The following is a 20,838-nucleotide window of genomic DNA, read 5'->3' on the forward strand; positions in this document are numbered from 1 at the left end:
TCCTGATACGAATGGATCTGAACTGGGGAGCGGATGCAGGCGTTGCCTGAAGCGTTTCTATGGCGATGGCGTCCGTTGCCCGCGGCTACACCGCCGTGGAGCAAATCGGAGCCATGGAAACGGTTATCCAATTGTCCTGACGACCGGGGTGACGGAATGGCTCGGTCGCGTCGGTAACGCGCCCCGTCACTTCCTGTGTGACTAACGTTCAGCTTCTGCGGCAAAGACGACTTTTATTTATAAATATTTTTTTACAAATTATGAATGTGTTTAGCAGCACCGCCCAGCTCCTGTCAGCCAGGAAGCCTGCTGTTACAGAGACGCGTGAGCTTTCTCGGTTGCTCAACTTCTCGCTTCTCTGCAAAATATAGCAGCAGGTGCCAGGCAAAACAGATCAGAGCTTACCTAGACCCTCTGGTGAACAACAGCCCTTCCAGCGAGCAGAGCTCCCGCAGTGTTCATGTGAGAGTGTTGGCAAGACCGGAGTCAAAAACACAGGAATAAGTAGATATGTCTAGGTTCATGGGTGAGTGCAATCTGGAGCTCAGTCTGTCCAGGCCCTGTTCACCGTGCTCATTGTGCCGAAGCACGTCTGCATATCTGAGGTCACTTCCTGTTCTGAGCCGTACAGATCCCTCTCTGCTTGTCGGGCTTCTGTTTCCGGCTGGTGGAGTTCCGGACTCGGCCGGGCAGCTCGTTTGTGGCGGCCATCTTGTCCAGCTCAGCGCATCTCTAGTGTCTGCTCAAAAACCAGTTTTCCACTCGTCGTTACCAACACGCCAGCCAGCCGTGACGTCCCACCGTACGAGCAAACACTCGCAGCCCCAGCCAGTCTCCATGGCGATACTCCGGCCAGAGATCATTCAGCCTATAAGCGCCAGGACCCCGCTCGCTGCCCCCCTCCCCGACCCCGAGAGAGGGCAGTGCCAGCCCAGAGGCCTGCATGGCACCATTAATTGTTTTAGGCTAACGGGATTAGGCTAATCGCGTTAGGGGGAGGGGCGTGGCGTAACCGGGGCGACTGGCTGGCTGTCTCCGTGCTGCACCACGCCTGCTCCGGGTCGCACGTTTTCCTGCCGAGCAGGACCGGCCCACTGCTGTGTCAGAAAAAGAGAGTAAGAGTGGGGAGGAGAGAAGAGGGGATAATGTTATAACAATGGTTTGTGTTATTCTGGGTGAGATCAGTGTGAGGGTTTGTGTTATTCTGTGAGAGATCAGTGTGAGGCTCTGTATTATTCTGTGAGAGGTCTGTGTAAGGGTTTGTGTTATTCTGTGAGAGGTCTGTGTGAGGGTTTGTATTATTCTGTGAGAGGTCTGTCTGAGGGTTTGTGTTATTCTGTGAGAGATCAGTGTGAGGGTTTGTGTTATTCTGTGAGAGAGCAGTGTGAGGGTTTGTGTTATTCTGTGAGAGAGCAGTACGAGGGTTTGTGTTATTCTGGGTGAGATCAGTGTGAGGGTTTGTGCTATTCTGTGAGAGGTCTGTGTGAGGGTTTGTGTTATTCTGTGAGAGGTCTGTGTGAGGGTTTGTGTTATTCTGTGAGAGAGCAGTGTGAGGCTCTGTATTATTCTGTGAGAGATCAGTGTGAGGGTTTGTGCTATTCTGTGAGAGATCAGTGTGAGGGTTTGTGTTATTCTGTGAGAGATCACTGTGAGGGTTTGTGTTATTCTGTGAGAGAGCAGTACGAGGGCTCGCCTGGATTCAATAAACATTCTGTTCTGAACATTTTGTTTGACTCTTACCTTTTGTTTCCCCTACAGCCAAAGTTTGGCAAGTTCAGCCATTTCTGAAATTGACTTGCCAAACTGTGTCTGCGTTGTGAAGAAAAAGAAGTTATGCTTTCACTTATTGGAGAGTCTTATTTGCAAACCTATGGTCAAAATGTTGATTGAATCCAGACCACTAAAACTCAATTTGAATTCTTTCATATTTGCCTCGTATTTGAACAGAATAGTTCACCATTGATGTATGGCCATAGTTTGCCCTCACTTTTTTTCTTTTTATCGCATGCGTTTGGAGTGGAGGGACTTGGCGGAAACAAGGATAGCGTATGAATATGAAGGATAATATGGCGTTTGTGGGCCTCTCATTGTTCTCCCTGCTGGCTGAAAGCCGACCTGCCTGTGATGTGGGGAGCGCTGTCTGCTCCCCGGCGTTGGCCCTAATTGTTTCCAGAGCGGGATTATGGCTCTCGCTGCGGCCAAATTTTTCACTAATGCTGGATGAGAAGTTAATCTGGGCATATTTCTGGGCCCGGAGCAGGAGGTCGACACCCTAGCCCCCCCCCCCCCGGGGGTGAGAAAGACCGTTCGGCTCCAGATGCGCTCCCACGGGTCGCCGCCACCGTGCCGGACCCCGCCTCCCCACCCCCGGCCCCGTGATTCCCACCAACCGTGGCGGCGTTTCGGGGGCTAAAATCTGCACGCCACCGGGCGTGAGGCTCGGAAGGCCGGGACCAATCAGGAAGCCGGAATCTCGGTCGCGTTTGTCTTTTTTTTAAAAATAAGTGTTGGCGTGTTAGGCCCCGCCCCACCCTGCCCCACCCCGCCCCAGTATCCCCACCCTTCCTCCCCAGCGCGGGCCTTCTTCCCCGGAGCCTGATTTATGAGGTGCGCAGTCTGCCAGCCACATGGCACATCTGAGGCCTGTCCGCCGCGCCGCCGCTAACGTGAGCCGTGTGAAATACCGCCGTGCTCCGCGCTCTCCGCCTTCAAAGCCTCCGCTAAGCGCTAAGACCCAGCGCTTCGCCCCGCGGCCTCGCCTTACCGCGCACGTGTTTATCAGGGTCCGGGGGGCCTCATCGCGGGCTCCAGAGGCTTTTCTCACCGCTGCTGCAGGTCAGGGCTTGTAGGCTTTTCTTTGACTTCGTTTCCCAGAATCCACCTCTGCGTAGGCCCGCGTTGCACACGTGCACTGAGGCTCAGAGTGCTGTTTGTATTCAAATGGACTACGAGGGCCTCAGATCTCTAGAGGGGGATGGTGGCTGCCTCTGACTGTGACTACCGAATGCAAACCAACTGAGTAAATACAGACAGGAAGTGATGTCACGGGGGGGTCAGGGAGAGAGGGAATGCGGTCCACCGCTCTGAAAGAGACGGAACCGAGTCGGACGGCGTTGTGGAATCAGCCGGTCTGACTTCCCTCTTACCCCAGGGATTTAAAAAAAAGAGACAGAAGACAGACGGAGAAAAGGAACGGCTGAAGAGTGTAATTATGGGAAGGAGAGCGAGCGGAGCGGGCGGAGTGGGCGGAGCTCTCCTCGGCTGAGCCGCTCATGCTGTCGGAGCGAGGCCATTTCAGAAAGCTAAGGCGACACACCTGCAGCTCCGACAGGAAGCAGCTTTTCTCTCTCTGACTCTGTCTTGTTTTTGGACGGACCCCATGTGCCTCCGCTTCGCCTGTAGTGGGGGGTGGGGGGTAAAATGGGGGGGTGCTCACAGATGTCTCTCTCAGGACAGTAGTCCTGCGCTGACAGACTGTTACCTGCAGTAGTTTCTGTCAAAGCAATGTGGACAATAATATATATATATATATATATTTTTTTAAGTAAAATACTTTACCCCCCCCCATTATTTGGATGTGGGGAGCAGGGAGGGGATCACAGAACAGAAAGCGCCATTCTGGGGAATCAAACCCTCAGCCTCATTGGGAGATTTGTATATGGGGTTGAGAGCTGGCATTCTGGAATGCACCACATGAAACATGAAACATGAATAATTAGAAAAAAACAATACCGAACAAAGGACTTCCTGTCTTCCTCACTGTCATGTTCAACCATAAAAAACAAAGCAAAATATTCCAAAAAATAAACACGAGCGATAATTACACATTATCTTCACTGCACCTCTGCATGTGTTAAGGCTACCATTACCAGCAGCTAGAACAGAAAAATACACCAAAATCAGTGGCTAGAATCTGCTTGTGCTGTGCAACAAATAAATGTGGCTTTGGTGGAGTCATTGTGCAGTCAGTAAAGACCCTGTGACTGTCTCAGTTCAGTTTCCTGGTTACGTGGATGGAGCAGTGGTAGGACTGTGGGGTTGAGCCTGTCTGGTGACACAGCAACGCTGACAGTTTCATTTCATAATTCCCGGCCTTTTGATTGGCTGCCTGTGATGTCACACCCCCAGCTGTGCCACTGTGGAAGATCATAACGACCGAGCACCTGTAGTGGTCGGTTGGTGCGGTACGACTGTGACTGTTTTGGCATTTGTGGTGGAAAAAAAAACCCCCAAACGTTTCAGCAGCTGCGGACCCTAAATTATTACTTGGCGAGCGCTTGGGGTGTGACATCACCGGTGGCCCGTGAAAAGGCTTGTTTTCGTTGTGTCACTGGCTCGTGGGGTCCTGGGGTTTCGCTTCACTTTGGCTTCGCATAAAGTTTTATCATTTATCCCGCGGGGAAGAAGGCGAACGTCTGATTTTATTAGGGAACGTACCGGGTCTTTTTTCCTGCTGATGCCGAGAAGTTGAACAAAAACAATTCCTAACGAGACTGAGTCCTGTATGACATCATCTTCATGTTGCCTCACGGTTTTGTGTCTGAAGCTAAAGGGATAGTGTTGTGATGCTGTGTGATGTTTGGGGTGCACACCCCAGTGATGATTGAGTCGGGTGTAAGAGCCGGGTACTGCTGGGTTTGTTGGGTTCACAGTGAATAAAATGCAGAACGCTGAAAAGCAGAAGTCATAATCTGCGCTCGGCATGATGGGAAAGTGACGCTTTGTGTGCCTCCGGTCTCTGACACAGTATAAGGCTGCCTCATGATTTTAACATTCCCGACACCACATTCGATCATAGCCCATTACAGAAGTCAAATACACTGCAATGTGAAAAAAAAATACTTTTTTGAAAATGTAATAATAAGTATATTTCACAGTAGGGTATTTTTAAAAATATACAATGTCAAACTAGAGAACGGTAACTGTGTATTTGCCTCGTGTTCCGAAGAGCTGCGGTCTTTTTCTTTATGAATTTTATGTCGATATTTTTGTGCGTTCCATTTCCGCGAGGTAGGCCAGCCTGAAAAGTTACGATAAGCTTTTTCTTGTGGCGTTCGATACGTACCTTAATGGAAAATGTGTGGAGCATCTCCCTCTGGTATAACACGGCTTTGATTTATATGTTCCTGATCTCTGGCACATCCCGTGCGTGTGCACGCTTGTGTCCTGACCTTCATCCGGCCGTACTGCTGACATGGAAGCCATTTTGTAACGGCGAGCAGTGAACTGCCGCCCTCAAAGCTTTTCCGCCACATTTCCGCGCTGGGGTTCGGGGTTCTTGTTCTGAAAGGGGGCATGCATACGCTGCATTTTCTGGATGGGTGGATTGCGTGTACGTATTTGGCACATGTTGAGGATCTCAGTGCGTAGCACGGTGAAAGGGGCAGCGGTTGCTGGTTGCTAGCATGTACAGTGTGCACCTATCATTTTTTCATCATATTCTAACTTTTATTGGACTGTGTATATTTTGAGCTGAGTGGGGAGGGTAATAAACTCTTTGGAATTTGGGAAGGGGGGTGGGGGGTGGGGCGTGAATGGGTACATTTGTGAGCCTGTTGAAGATTAGGGGTGGGATGAAAATCTTAGTTGTTGATGCTGTACTTGCCATTGTGTCTAATCAATGAATTGCGGTTTGTCTTTTATAAATGTTTATCTATTTAATACACAATCGTTTTATTCCTTCTCTCCCTGCAGCCGGAAGAGTTTGAGGCCGTGCATTCCCACACCTTCCGGGTGAAGACGTTCAAGAAGAGCAAGCACTGCGGCGTGTGCAAGCAAGCGGTCAGCAAGGATGGCCTGGTCTGCCGAGGTGAGTGGGGGGGGGGGGACAGGGGAGCATGGGGGGGGGGGGACCGCGTGGGCACGGACGGGGGGGACGGGACCCTGGGGGGGGCACAGGGGGCGGGCACCCGGGGGGACATCTGCGACAGTTAAACTGTCAAATTCACTCTCCCGCCAAGTCTGAGGGCGAATGGCAGGCCTGGGGGTGATGATGCAAGCAAAGAGGACTTCCAGAGAGAGCAGCTTTCCTTGTTTGCTAATGCCTCATCACTCATTAACCTTCCAGAGTGCTCATCACCCATAGAAGCTCTGTCTAAAACCCAGCCATCATGTGGGTCTGGTATTGAGACTTGTTTTTGATGACGACACCTTTAAAATTTTAATCAAGAAACTATAAACTGTTTTGGTTGTAGAGGAAATTATGCTTATTTGACTCAGTATAATTATGACTTGCCTCTTTGCGGGGCGTGAGTTCGTCCAGTAATGGGCTCCAGGGCGATACTGAATGCGAGTTCTGAGTGAAGAGGCTCATGGGTAGGGGCTGCAGTACTGGGAACTGGCCACAGGGGCGGCGATAAACAGGCACGCTCTGCAGTCCCTGTGGGGTTTCTGCGGTGAAAAGGCGGGTCCAGTTGGTACCCTGGGGTACCCCTGCACATGCCAACCTGAGGCGGGAAATGGGTCATTGTTTGGCCTGGCATCTATGGTGGAAAGACTAGTCTCCCCTTGGCACAGAGCAGGAATGATTTATCGCCTCTAAAAACACAGATATGTCCTCTTCTTTTGTTCTCTCTGCTCTCAGGAGTGCCGTGTGGAAAACAGCCATTTATTGCTTTTTTTTTTTAAATGAGAGATTTTTTTTTATTGTATTTTTTTTCTGTGACGCTCGACGATTTCGAACCGAGACGAGAGGAAACGAGGGGCAGGAAAACGCAAAATAATCTGCTAGCGGCGATAAGAAAATAAGCAAATAAATCTCTTGCTTTTCGGCTGTTCGTTGCGCTGAGCGTGATTTATTTCGCCGCTGCTCTTACGTCAGGCCGGACCGCGCCAGGACGAGTTTTTAGCGTCCCCTCAGCTGTGAGGCGGAGGCGCAGCCAAAGCCCTGTCAAACGGCGCGCTCCTGCAATACAGCGCCTGGCCACAGGGGGCGACGCGGAAACGTAAAAACCGCCGCTCGCCACCCCACCTCATGAAAAACAGATGCGCTGGCGCTCTGTCGTCGGTTTGCAGCTGCACGGCGCTGCGAGGGAACGGCGGTAAATCCGCCACGAGCCGCCGCAGCGTTCAGCGCTTATGTCATTATGTCATCGTCGGTCTGCTCGGCCTGTTCATTCCTGCCTGCGCGAGGCGTACGCTCAGATACAGCGTGGAATTTAAATGTTTTAAATGTGTCAGAGCTGCACTTTACACTGCGATTAGTGCATGTTGTGGGTCCGGCGTGTTAATTTGACTCCTGTGACTGTCAAAGGGAAGTATGTTTTTTTACAGTAACAGGAAGTTAATTTTTCATACCTGCCTATGAACCACCTTGACCCCTCCCATGACCCGCCAGTGCATCGTGACTCACAGTTTGGGAACTTTTGTTGCCGCTGACTAGTCCGCAGAGCTTGGGGTGGGGCATAATGCCTTACCCAACCTGGCAACCACAGAGAATATCTATTTATCAACCACAGTGCTGGGAGGCCAGGTATTAATCTGGTATCCACATCTCCCACCCTAAATGGAACGTATTCTGAAGACAGCACATATGCACCATGACAGTTATACTGTCTTATATAACGGTCTTATAACTGCTTCAGTTACATAGTTGTTACATAGTTATATTGCATTTATTGCTTTTCTAAAAATACTGCGATTTGTATTTTTTTTAAAGGAGTCCTCCTGTATAAATCCAAGAAACTGCTGTACACTGTCCAAACAGAGACATTAGCTTTTGCTTGAAATTCATTTCAAGCTCTTATTGGATATGTTAGATGAGAAAAGAGTTGTTAGTTTGGAATTCATTTCAAGCGGTGTGTGAGTATGTTAAATGATAAAAGAATAGCCAGGTTTTATCATTAAACATATCCAGTCAAGTTAATTTCCATGAGCAAACATGTATTTGAGATAAATTAATCCTCTGACTGTATTTGAACTTCCAAAGCAAAAACCCTGGGCCCTGATGAAACTGATAGCTACTGTGCATGTCCAAGCAGTATTTCCCTGGGTTATGTCATACTTTGCCTTTTCATTGGCTGCCTGTGATGCCACACCCCCAGCCGTGCCTTCCTGGGAAATCGTAATGGGAGAGCACCTGCAAGGGGTCAGTGGCGTGGTACGACTGTGACGTTTGGCTTTTTGGGTGGAAAACAACAAACAAACATTTCAGCAGCTGCAATTTTTTAAACTCCGTTTTTAGGATAGCTTTTTCACACAAACATTAAAATGTGACATGTTTATACTCTCCATTATTATTCTGACCCTGGTTAGGCTCCTGGTTTGTGCAGACTGTACTGTCAATACTACATTTCCCAGAAAACCTCTTTCCTTCCTGATGGCTATTGGTTCATCAGTGCAGCAGGGAGGAGTCTGTGTTCAGTCTTTCAGAGCTGACACTTGAATTTGTGAGCTAATTTTCCCTTGGCTGGAAGTCCCTCCACGGTTGACTTGCTGTTCAATAACATCTTCGCTGCACCTTGGCTCGTCCCCCAAGGGAGGGGTAGGGGGGTGGAGAGGGTCACAAAATCAATCAGTCCCCAGCAGACCAGAACATCCATACTGCTCCCGGACACTTGGCTGCGTCGCTCTGACGGTCAGTCCAGGGCAATTAGACTCTGGCTCCCAGGAGGAGTTTAACTTAATTCTGCTAATTCACCCACCCCCCCCCCCCCCCCCAGCTGAGGAAAGGGTGGGAAATCATTATCTGGCTTCAGCACCGCATTTACAACGGACAGCTCCCCCGGCCTGTCAAGTCAGTCAGAGGGCGGATTGGAGAGCCCCGCCCCCCCGGCTCTCAGGTAGATTGAGCATCTGTTAATATTAAAAGTGCCTTTGGCGGCGGCGGCGGCGCTCTTGTTTTATTTATGCAGCGTAGCTGTGGAAGCGCTCCAGGAGCGCGGCCGCTCTCGGGCAGATGAGCGCGTAGCGCGGCTGTGGGGAAGCCTGCTGTTTCCCATCAGGAGGCCGGCTTTGATAGCGCAGCGCTCCGGCGCGGCGTAGCCCCGCCCTGAACAGCATGCGGGACGGCTGGGCTTCTCACAGACCCATGCCCTCCACCGGGTATATAAGCGGGGTTTCTGTTTCCCCCCTTCCATTCTGAGTGAGCCGTGCCTCTACAGCAGTTCTAACCAACCCTGTTCCCGGAGAGCTACCATCCTGTAGGTTTACGTTTCAAACCTAATTTGGGACACCTCTACTAATGAGCAGCTTAATTAAACAAGTTCTCTATCTGTTTAATGAGGTGCTTTGTTATGTTTGGAATGAAAACCTACAGTATGATGGATGTCCAGGAACAGGGTTGGTTACTGCTGCTCTAGAGTCTTTGTTTTGCTGTTCTCACTGACGCGAGAGGCACTGCAGGTTCACTCCTCCGACCCTCTCACCCGGGACCCGGAGGCTCTTTCCCCCGCGTTAGTGCAGGAGAGCGAGCTGCGATCAGAGGACGCCGTTTCCCCTCCCTCTGGCAACCACTGAGAAACCTGTGGGCGTGTTTATGGGCGGGGCTAATGACCCAGTTACCAAAGCAACAGACAGTCTAGGCGGGACGGAGCCAAATCTTATTTCTAAAAGATACCGAGATCGCAGGGAGACTTCCTGAGCAAAGGAAACACGAGCTTAAAAAAAGACCGCGGTTTATTATCTCAGCTACTCTGTTATCAGAGACAAAGCCAGGACTTGAACCCGTGATGTCGAGGCCGTAGGGTCTGGTGTAAAAGCGAGCTCCTTTATCCGAAGAGTTGTTTGGGAGCCTAGAGCATGGCGTTTAAGGAAGCAGCCTGTTCATTCTGAGAGACGCGGTCCGATGCGGCGCCGCCATCTTTCCCTGGCACAGGAGGCGAGCGGGCATTCCGATGCCGAGCACGCTCACTCCGTCCCTCAGTTCGGCCGCTCCTGCTAATTACGCCGCTCGGTAAAAGGCAGCGGAGGATCTCTTTAACGAGGTCGGCTCACGCGAATCAGGCTCCTGGCTGAGGTGTCTGCGCGGGGGGGGGGGGGGGGGGGGACAAACGGCCTCTTTGTGCCGGAACGTTCCGCCAGGTCCCGTGTGCCGCGGAGCCGAGCCAGGCCGAGCAGGGGCCAGCGGCGGCGCCTGTCGGGGGGGGGGGAGGGGCGCTGTTAAAATTAGCTGCGCCGTGTTAGCCCAGATAAGAGGGCGCCGTGCTCACGGACTGGAGACGAGCGGGAGGAAAACAGGCCGTCCGATCCGGCCCGAGCCAGCCGCCGGCTCCGTCTGACCTCCCCACAGAGCGGGACGGAGGCGGGACGGAGCGCCTGGAACGACGAATCTTCACGCGCACGCGCACAAATCAACACTCGTCCTTAACTCTGACCAACAAGAAAACACTTCGGTTTTTCCTCTTGAACACGGTTTGAGTTCAGTTTTCATCGCCAAAATTCACTCAACAAACGGTTTGAAGAGAGAATGTGTTAACTTGCGCTAACTCGCAAATCAAGTTTAAGGACGAATGTTGATTGAATGCAGTCCATAGATTTGGCTACAGATGTGAATGGGAGAAGAGACAGGCTAGGGCCCAGCTAACACTAAATGAGTCAGGCTGGACTAGTATCTGACGGTTAGCTGACAGTTAAATCGATTTCAATGAAATCTGTTTCAGCCACGCAGGCTGTTGAGTGTATTTCTGTTTCGTCTGTTGCGGTGCTAATAGGCTGTAGGCTGAAGTGAATTTATCCAGGAGGAGTGGTGTTATGATAGGTTATGGTAGGTTAAAGAGGTGGCGTTTGTTCAGAGCGTGAGAACGCGGCCAGGTGACATCAGAATGCTGTTTCTCCCACACCGCGAGCCGTCACTTGGAGCTCGATGCTTATCGCAGACCGAGACCGGCGTCTGCTTCGATTGGACCGGTGGGCGGAGTCCGTCGGTACTGTTCTGACAAGCCTGCGGTCTTGGGAATCCAGCTAGCGTGGGCCGACTGAGGAACCATTCACAGGCCTGCCCGTGTGACAGGGGGGCATCAGGAATGCTCGCTGCGAGTAGGAGTGTGGCCTTTTGGGAACCGGAGTTTTTTTTTCCGTTCGGCGTCGCACGTGGCGGGGCGGGAAGGTAACTCGTGCCAGAGCCCGCGCATCCTTCCCGCCGTCTCCAGGAAGCGTCGCCAGGGCCGTGACAATAGGGCCGTCCGCCGCTGACGCACGGCTCGCACGTGCTCCTCAGGGGGCGCCAGATTTCAGAGGGGGGATTTTTTCCCCCCTTCATGTTGAGTGATTAGAGATGCAGCGGGGAGAAAGCTCCCCCTCCCCTGCTGGATTACAGGATGAGGTCATCTGTTTGCTTTTGTTCCTGTGGATCTGGCTCCGGTGTTAGAGGGAGCGGGGGCACGTGAGGCCCGAAAGTCTCAAACGCAGCCCGGCGGCTTTCTGAGGCCGGATTTTGGAAACGCGGGTTTTATCGGCCCGTGTAAACATTGTGTCCTTTGCAGTGGACGTTGCCCGAGGGGGACGTGGCCTGGGGGGGGGCGGGGGCGGAGGGGGGCGGGGGGTGCGGTCTGGGGTGGGGAGGGCGTGGTCCGGGGGGGTGTGGTGCGGGGGGGGGGGGGGGGGGGGGGGCGGGGGCGGAGGGGGGCGGGGGGTGTGGTCTGGGGTGGGGAGGGCGTGGTCCGGGGGGGTGTGGCCCGGGGGGACGTGGCGCAGGGGGGTCAGGCGTTATGCGCTCTCTGGCCTACACAAATCCACTCTGTACTGGTGTTTTGTTACAGCTTATTTCTCTGCTCCCTCTGCCCTGGATAAATGTTGATCTTATTCTGTAATTAATGCACTCTTTATTTATGCGCTGATCTCCTGGGGGAGGGGTGGGGGGGGGGGGTTCTGCGTGGGGGGTGGGGAGGCTGGGGGGGGTAAATGTGTTGACACTCCAGGCTTTGTGATGAAATATTCATGTTACTTATTAATCAGAGCATCTCCAGATCTATCTCTGATAGCACAGCACTAATGCACACACAAGCGTTCACACACACACACACACACACACAAGCATGCACACACACACACTCACACACACACACACACACACTCATGCACAAGCATGCATACACACACACACACACTCATACACAAGCATGCATACACACACACACACACACTCATACGCAAGCATGCATACACACACACACAAGCGTCCACACACACACGCAAGCATACCCACATACACACATACACACACACTCACACACACACACACGCACACAAGCATATCCATCAGGCCATTACACTGGGCTAACATGATTACTCCCCTCAATCAGCCCAATTAAACCTGCAGAGCTCCTTCTCTGTTTCGTGGTATTTCTAATGAGGGGAGCAGGTTGCCATGTGTGCCATATAGAATATATTATGGCCACAGTGGATTGGCTTTGGCTTTGCCATATTATGGTGGGTTTAGGAGTTCAGGAGTGGGCAGTTCCATTCCTGGTGGTCCAGTGCATGGACCTCAGTTAAGTAACAGCTACACACACACCTGTGCCGGTTCACTCCTAGATTAGCCCCCAGCAAAACGTTTTGACAGAGTGACCGAAGACAGACATTATCTGACATTCACAAGTGCTTTAATAATAATTTAGCTGAAATGACGTGATTGGACTAATTGTCAGTAGCTCGGCCCATCGATTCGCACATAATTGGCTCTTTCATTCCTGCTGCCTACATTTCAACCTCTGAAATCTCTGGCCCTTTTGATAGGCTTGTACAGAACCCTGCACACTCACACACAAGAGAAACCAGCTTCCTTTGCTAGCAACAAGCTTCGCTTCTTGTTCATGCTGTTACAGAGGGCTCACTGATGGCTGTACTTTTATGGCAGCGCCATCTATTGGATTATCTCAGAAGTGCTATACTTAAAAATGGGCCTCTACTGTTTACATGTATGTATGTGTTTATCAGACCTGGGTCAAATTTGAATCCAAAACTAATATGTATTTGACCCAGGTCTGGTATATATATATATTGTGCCCTCCAGAAGTATGGGAATGGTAGAGAGAAATTTGTTATTTTTGCAATATACTGAAGGCATTTGGATGTGAAATCAAAAGTAGACAATTGACTTTTGTTTCATGGTATTTACCTGCATGCATGTTTTACCACTTTGCAGAAACAACTGTTTTTGTGTTTAGTCCTCCCATTTTCAGCTGTGCACAAATAAGTTAGCGGATGACAGAAAGGTGTTAACCGCTGCTCACATGTTTCCTTTTGCATGGATTGTTGACACATAAAAGAGCAGCACTGAGCATCTAATCTTGGTTTTAGCTTTTGTTTCATCTGTGGGGACTAATTTGAGTCAGAGGCGTACGTCGTCACAAAGACCAGAGAAGGAAGTATGGCTGAAAAACATCTAGTCTGTAAGCAAAGACAGAAGAATTCATGAAGATGGATGGCACAGAAACTGTGTGTATCAAATAAAACAGATAAGAAGGTCTTGAGAAAGAAAGAAACCCGCTGTGGATGAACGCCGTACAGGTCAGCGAAGGAAGACACTGCGGCTGGTGACTGACAAATCCTCAGAGCTGTGAAGAAAATACCCTAAAACGACGGTCAGTGACATCACCAGCTGTCTCCAGAGAGCAAGGGTGAAAATATCTCAAGCCATCGTACGCAGAAGACTTTGAGAGCACTGCTACACTGCAAAATGCAAACCTCTCATTAGCAGCAAGAATCGAAAAGGCCAAATTAAAATTTGCCAGAAGAGACAAGCCAGAAGAGTTGTAGAAGTTTTATGGACAGATGATCCCTAAAGAGATCTTTACCAACACAATGGAAAGCCATAAGTATGGAGAAAGGACGGAACAGCCTGTGTTCCAAACACCCCCCCCCCCCCCATGTGTGAAATGTGGCAGTGTCATGGCTTGGGCATGTATGGCTGCTTCTGGAACCGGTTCACTCAACTTTATTGATGATGTAACGGAGGACAGTAGGATGAATTTGGAAGTGTACAGACAGATTTTGTCCGGCTATGTACAAAGACATTTCTCCAACCTCATTGGCCGGTGCTTCATCCTAAAGCAATCGACTGCAGCAAGACAATGACCCCAAGCACAATGCCTACACAACCAAAGGGTTCATCAATGGGAAAAAGAGGCAAGTTTTGGACTGTCCAAGCCTGCCTCCTGATTTAATCCAGTCCAGTGTATTTCACTTCCTGAAGAGGAGACTGAAGACAGAAACCCCCCGAAAGAAAGATCAACTGAAAGAGGCTGCAGTGAAGGCATTTTCAAAGAAGAAACCGAATTAGTGACGTCAGTGGGTCGTAGACTTTATGCAGTTATTGCACCTAGCTTACTGCATTTAACGTACTTGTGCACAGTTTAAAATGGGGGGATGCAGCTGTTGCAGTGTATTTAAAGCCGGTTTTGAGGCCCCTCTCTTGAGTGTGAGTGAACTGCGTATCTGTGTGAGGTAGCCTGCGATTTGACCTCCGACCTCCCTGTGACGCGTGCGGTGACATGCAGGCCCATGTCTTGGCCAGGTGTAACCCCCCCCCCCCCCCCCACATCCCCTCAGGTGAGGGATTAGCCGGGCGTGGACGCGGCTGCAGGTGTGTGGTCTGTGTGGTTTGATGGCCGAGAGTGCCGTGGGGTTCAAACGCACCTCCAGCCCAGAATTACCCCCACCCAGTGGCGTCGCTAGGGGTGGCCTTCACTATGCAGAGCATTGTAGACTAGTCCGAATATTTCTCGTTCAGTAAAGTTGGTGTCAATGAACTGTCTGAAACGATGGATATCGCCGGATTTTTAAAGCAAATGTCGAGGCAGGTTGTTGAGGAGGAGATTCAGGAGAATACTGATGAGATTGAGAATGTAACTAATGTTACAACGGATGTTGAGAGCCAGTCAGAGTCAGCAGCTCAGCCGGAGAGTGCAGAGCAGCTAGCTTCAGGTTTGTGCAGGGCAGCACAGGGTTGATGATACTGGCTATACATGCAGCTAATTGTGATGAACTAAAATTAGGCTATTAGCGAGCTAAAATCAGATTTATAAGTGTAACGTCAGCAAAATAATTATTTGTGATGCCAGCTCAGTAATGTTAGTACGTTACAGCTAGCTAGCTAACGTCACTGGCTGGCTAAGCCAGCTAACGTTGTTAGCTATGTATTCTTTTTAGCTTGCCTGCCCAGTGGCTTGCCAGTTTACATGCTAGTACGAAAGATTTTTTTAAAAGCCATTACATATCATCACTCACAGCTGCATTGGATAAGAAGCTATAGTTAGCTAGCTATTTATGGATAGTATTTTGTTTATTAATTTAGTTACAGTATTTCTTATACATATTCTGGTAACTAAGTGTGTTTGTATAGCCAGTTATATTGAATCGCGTAGCTATTTACTCTGTTAGTCTGTTTCTCTACTGTAACATAACCAGTTACATTAATTATGTAACTACATCTAGGTGTCTTCATTCTGCTTTGCAATATAGCCATATACATACATATTACATTCATTGAACATTATATCCCTGTACTAGCCAGATTAGTGTAGCACTGTCACTATTATTTTTTGTAATCTACAGTAATGTTTGTATGTGTAATAATATAATAATTGGGCCCCCAAACAATTTGCGCGTGCGCCAAACTACAACCCCCCTTGGGGCTAAGCCCCTGATGTCTTTCAATCCTAGAACCCCTGCCCGCCCCGCCCCGCAACACACAAAACCCCGGACTTCAAACTGCGCTGTGAACCCCACCAGCGCAGGAGCAAAGGGGGCGGAGCCTGTGCTGTCACTCATGCACGGGTCACGGAGTGCGACCACCTGCCGTGCAGCCAAACCACTCCTTCGGGGGAGCAGGGGGGGTCCATGCATTGCCTTAGGGCCACTGACTGTGTCTCTCCAATGGATTCTCACCCAGTGTGTCTCTTAAACTGTAAGGAATATTACCTGACATTCGAAATGACCTCTAGATTCTGCTTGACTGATTGCTGGTTTCTTTGTCAGGGTAGTAAATGCTCGCTGCTGTACTACTGGCTTTTTGCCACTGGATGGCAGCATAGTAGCTGGAATGGAGGAGCTGTAGAACCGGGAAACCACACCAGTGTGTTGCTGTGAGTGGAGCATGAGAGAGGTCCATAAACATTGTGGAGAATGACTGTTTCCTGTTTGCCCAACGGGACAGCCCCCGTGTTTCACACTGTGTGACATTTTTGAGATGTGGACGTATCTGACAGCGCCCTCCTGAGAATTGGACTATTTCAAAAATGTTGTTTTCTGACGTGACGGCCAGTGGGTACGCAGTCGAACCGAAGCTCAGCGATGCTAACGATGCCTGCCCGAGCATTGACCTCTGACTCTAACTGACCCCTCCCAGCTGCGGCCCTGGGGAACTCTGGGAAGGTTTGCGAGTGGCCAGGAGCTGCAGTGGCTGAGTTTTGACGCTAGAGAGAGGAGCTGAGAGAGATGGAGGACTGTGCGAGCATGTTAGCGGGCTAGCGTGTGTCCTAGGGTGAACCCCGGGGGGTGGACGTGCAGGCGGAGGGGGAGAGGGAGTGAGGGGTCCTTGGGCGGGTGGACGGGCCATGAGGGTGGGGGGGGGGGTTGGGGTTTGGGACCGGGACGGGGCTGGGGACAGACACTCCCTCCTCTCTGAGCACACCGGGTCTCTCTCTGTACCCCACCCACGCCCGGCCCATACCCCTGGGATTCTGGGCTCATTATAACAAGCCCGGGTGAGGAAATGGCTCCCCCCTCTTACCACATTCCAGAAATCCTGAGTCAGATAGGACCTAGCCCTCCCGCCTGCCCCCCCACCCCCCCACCCGCTCCAGGGCACACGGCCCAGCCCCCCACCTCCCCACCCCCGAGCCCCTGAGCTCTGCTCTGTTTATTCACTAAAAGCCTTGATTTCCTAAGAAGGCAAAGCTTCCACTGAGGTGACAGAGCAACTGCTTCCACTCCCAATATGGCTCTCCTCTCCTCTCCCCTCCCCTCCTCTCCTCTCCTCTGCTCTCCTCTCCTCTCCTCCCTGTGTAGCTGCTGTTCTGTTTAATGTGTGTGTGCGTGCGTGCGTGCGTGCGTGTGTGAGCGTAGTTTGTGTTTGGTAGGACAGCGTTCAGTGTTTGTGCGTTGGGTAAGACAGTATTACTGTGCTGGCAGTGTTCAGCGTTTCTGTGTGAGTGAGAATGGTGTTTCTCAGCTGGGTGATGTGGACAGGGAGGGGCGGGGCCCAGGCCCTGTGGTCGGGGCATCGGTTTGTCATTACGCCTAAATGGCTGGGTCTCAGATGTGGGCGGAGTCAGATTGCGCGTGTAATTGCACCCGTCCGCCACGCGGTTCGGGCTCGGACGCGGCGGCTGGCGGCTCCAGGGGCCGGTCAAAGCGAAGGGGGCTCTTCGATCCCAATCCCAGCATCCTCTGGGAATCCACTGGGAGGTTTCCCTTTTGAGTTCTCATAGTTATACACTGAAAGAACAGCAGCCAGTGCTTAAGTAGTAGAGAGAGAGAGTCTGCTGGGGAGTTCAGGTCCAGCGAATCCAATTATGCCCACTAGAGTGACCTCTGAGTTAACAGGAGATTCTATCAGCGTGACGGAACAGGCAACACGCGAAATAAAGGCACAGTCCGTGAGCACAGACGCGCTCTCACAGGGCTGTGAGGGGTCAGAGCGGACCGCGGCGCTGACAGCTGCGTGGGCGTGCTGTTTAATAGGACGGTGAGCGGCCGCGCGGGAGGTGTGTGTTTGAACAGGACGGCAGATAACCCCCCGCGCTTTCACGATGGGGCGAGAGGTCGAGCGGTCGCCTCTCTGTCCTGCGACGCGGTCGTCCGCCGGGCTGCCAAAACGCGTCAGGAGCGTTCCGAATCAGGCGCTCCACGTTCACTTGACACCGTCGAAAAGTAAAATAATTGAAAAGAAAGAGAGCTTTTATTTTGAAATTCTGATCCCCCACCCTCCTTGCCCACACCCCTGCCCGGCGCTGGAGTCGGTGATGCTGAGGGAAATATCCTTTGGGGCGGTGGGGGTAACGCGAGCGCTGGTGCCAAAATTCAGCCCCGCCCCGCCCCGCACCCCCCTCTTTTTTCCATTGTGCACTTCGGTTCTCAGGGCTCGTGACAGAGCTCTGCCCCCCCCCGACCCATAATAAGTATCACCTGTGTTTGACTGAGAGGCTTCCAGATGACATACTGGAAGAAGTGAAGGAGGGATGACGTGCTGCTGTACTCAGACTGCTGAGAGAAACGCTGCGAGCAGTCGGCTGTGGGTTTGGGGGCGTCGGCTGCGGGTTCGAGTCACCGTGTGACGTGGCGGGTGTGCAGGTGACCCCCTGTTTGTCCACGCGGCAAGAGGACGGGCTGACAGTCGAACGGAGGGCAGATGGACGGACGGACAGACAGACGGGCTGACAGACAGACTGGAAGGCGGGCACGCAGACGAACAGACAGACAGACGGGCTGACAGACAGACAGACAGACGGGCAGATGGACGGACGGCCAGGGGGACAGACAGACGGGCTGACAGACAGACAGGAAGATGGACAGACGGCTAGGTGGCCAGACAGACAGGCAGGCAGGCAGACAGACAGGCAGACAGACGGACTGGAAGGCGGGCACGCAGACGTACAGACGAACAGACGGGCTGACAGACAGACAGGCAGATGGACGGACGGCCAGACGGACAGACAGACAGGCAGGCAGACAGACAGGCAGATAGACGGACGGCACGTCGGGTCCTGCGGGACACAGCGACGCAGTCCGGGGCGGCTCTCTGGCACGCCGTGAAGGGGAGGGGCAGTGCCCGTGTGTAGGGCCTCTGTTCGGCAGGCTCCGCCCTCCCGCGGGAGAGTGACAGCTCTGCCGAAACGAACAATGTGCCCTCTGTGCTTCGGGGTTACCTGAGCAAGGGATTCTGGGTACACCTGGCTCTGGGGGCTCCTTCAGGTTGGGGGGGGGCGGGCACAGGAGATGGAACGGAGCTGGGTAAAAGCAGCGGCCTCTTTCATTGGATGCCGTTTCTTAGGGGATCAGAATGCACCCCTGCATTTTTTGGCTAGCCCAAACAGATTCAGGTTTCAAGGCTTTGCAGATAGTTTATTGGTCGGGAGTCAAGTAACGGCCGTGCGCGGGATTGGTGCCTGTGAAAGGGGCCGAGGCCACAGTCCTGTGCTTCATCCTGTCCTGCAGTGAACTCTGGGAAATGTTGTTGCGCTAACAGCGAATCACATTTGACCAAAGTAAAGAATAATTTCAGTGTCATTTTCAATTCGTACCTTGTCTCGTTCCATTTTGCCCTACCATGTTTGAATGTAGTTTATTTTCTAATGTTTGTAGAAAAGTGATTAACTGTGTTTGTTTCTTTCTTCTCTTCTCCAGTGTGCCGTTTAACCTGTCACAAGAAATGTGAGGCGAAGGTAAGAGAGCTGTTTCCCTCATTTCCACACAGGCACTGAAAAGGCCACACATAAAAGCTGTCAGTGTCACTCGACAAAATGCGCAAAATTTGTCCCGCAAAAAATGGAATTCCCCAGAGCCCGAAAAATTTATTTATTTATTTATTTATTTTGTAGTTATTTTTTTTACCATGTACTGTACCAGCTCTGCATTATGGTTTAGTGACGTGGGTATTCATACATTTACACGTATACTGCACTGCATCTGTGTGCTCACATTACATTAGGCTAATCTGGTTTTGGTGCTGTATTCCTTAGTTATGTTGGCTATTAGCCACTGATAACCACTGATAATCTGTGTTTAGGGGATTAATAACATGTCTTATTTCAGTCATTTACTTGATATCTTTGGCAAAATGTAAGATTTTTCTTTCTGTTCCTGTATCAAACGTGGTTGTCTTTACTACGTACACTGCACTCTTTACTGTTCGCGCTGAGACATGTCCTTTTGTAAGATTTTTCTGGTGCTTTTATCAGTGCGTGATAAGCAGCTCAGTGTCTCTCCTAATCTAAGTGGGTCTACTTAATTCGGAATGTTTGACTCTGAAGAGGCCGTTTTTCCTTTTTTCACGTTTTTGCATCAGTCTAATTTTAAATGATATTTACAGTTTCATACTGAATGACACTGAGGTACGTAACTTTGAGGTTCTTCAGTACATTTACACACACACACACACACCGCATACACACACACACACACACACGCACGCACACACACACACCGCATACACACACACACACCTACACACACACACCGCGTACACACGCACACACACACTTGTACCTACAAGCCGCGGCGGCGCTCGAATGACATAGAGTAAAACAAGCTCAGTTCCGTCACAACAAATCCAGGCATCGGCTTTTCTGACCGACGGACAGAAAACGAAGAGGTCACGGGTCGCCTGGAGGTCACGGGAGCGCGAGCCGCTCGGCCGCCTCTCCAAACGCGCGTCCCGAAAGGAAAACACGGCGCTGATCAGGAGGACGGCTTTCCGCGGTATGCGGGGACGGCGGAGGAATTTGTTTCTGGATGTCGGCGAGCCCGCGTTCTCAGAAAACCTTGAGAACCTCGGAGCAAGTGCTGGCCGCCCCGGGGCGTGTTTGGCTTGGCCGCGTCGCTGCACGTTCGAGTTCAGCCCTCCTAAAAATAAACCCTCTCCTGCAACCCCCTGCACCATCAGAGGGGCAATTACACGATGGATTTGTTTTTGGAGTGGAGACGCATGAAAAGGAAGGAGAGTGGTAGGGGGAGAGAGAGCAAGTGAGAGAGAAAGGGAGGGTGACGGAGAGAGAAAGAGAGAAGGAGCAAGAGAGAGAGAGGCAGAGAGAGAGAGGGAAAGAGGTACAGAGGGAGAAAGAGAGGGCCAGAGAAAAAGAGGAGCAAACAGAAAGAGAGAGAGAGAGAGAGAAATAGTTTTAAGTTCCCTTCATTAATAATAATAATAATAATAAAAAGAAAAAAATACCCTCAAATACC

The 20,838-nt window shown here is 51.2% G+C and overlaps 1 protein-coding gene across 11 annotated transcripts in view; it reads left to right on the forward strand.

Moving 5' to 3' along the window:
- tns1b (tensin 1b) overlaps positions 1 to 20,838 on the forward strand; it is a 221,163-nt gene that overhangs the window by 77,399 nt on the left and 122,926 nt on the right. For all 11 annotated transcript variants that reach the window (XM_035394356.1, XM_035394360.1, XM_035394357.1 and 8 more), the window contains exons 2-3: positions 5,695 to 5,809; positions 19,285 to 19,322. In XM_035394356.1, coding sequence (XP_035250247.1) covers positions 5,695 to 5,809; positions 19,285 to 19,322 — 153 coding nt within the window. The remainder of the gene's footprint in view (positions 1 to 5,694; positions 5,810 to 19,284; positions 19,323 to 20,838) is intronic.

This window comes from Anguilla anguilla, chromosome 15 (genome assembly GCF_013347855.1).
Source record: "Anguilla anguilla isolate fAngAng1 chromosome 15, fAngAng1.pri, whole genome shotgun sequence".
NCBI classification, from domain to species: domain Eukaryota; kingdom Metazoa; phylum Chordata; class Actinopteri; order Anguilliformes; family Anguillidae; genus Anguilla; species Anguilla anguilla.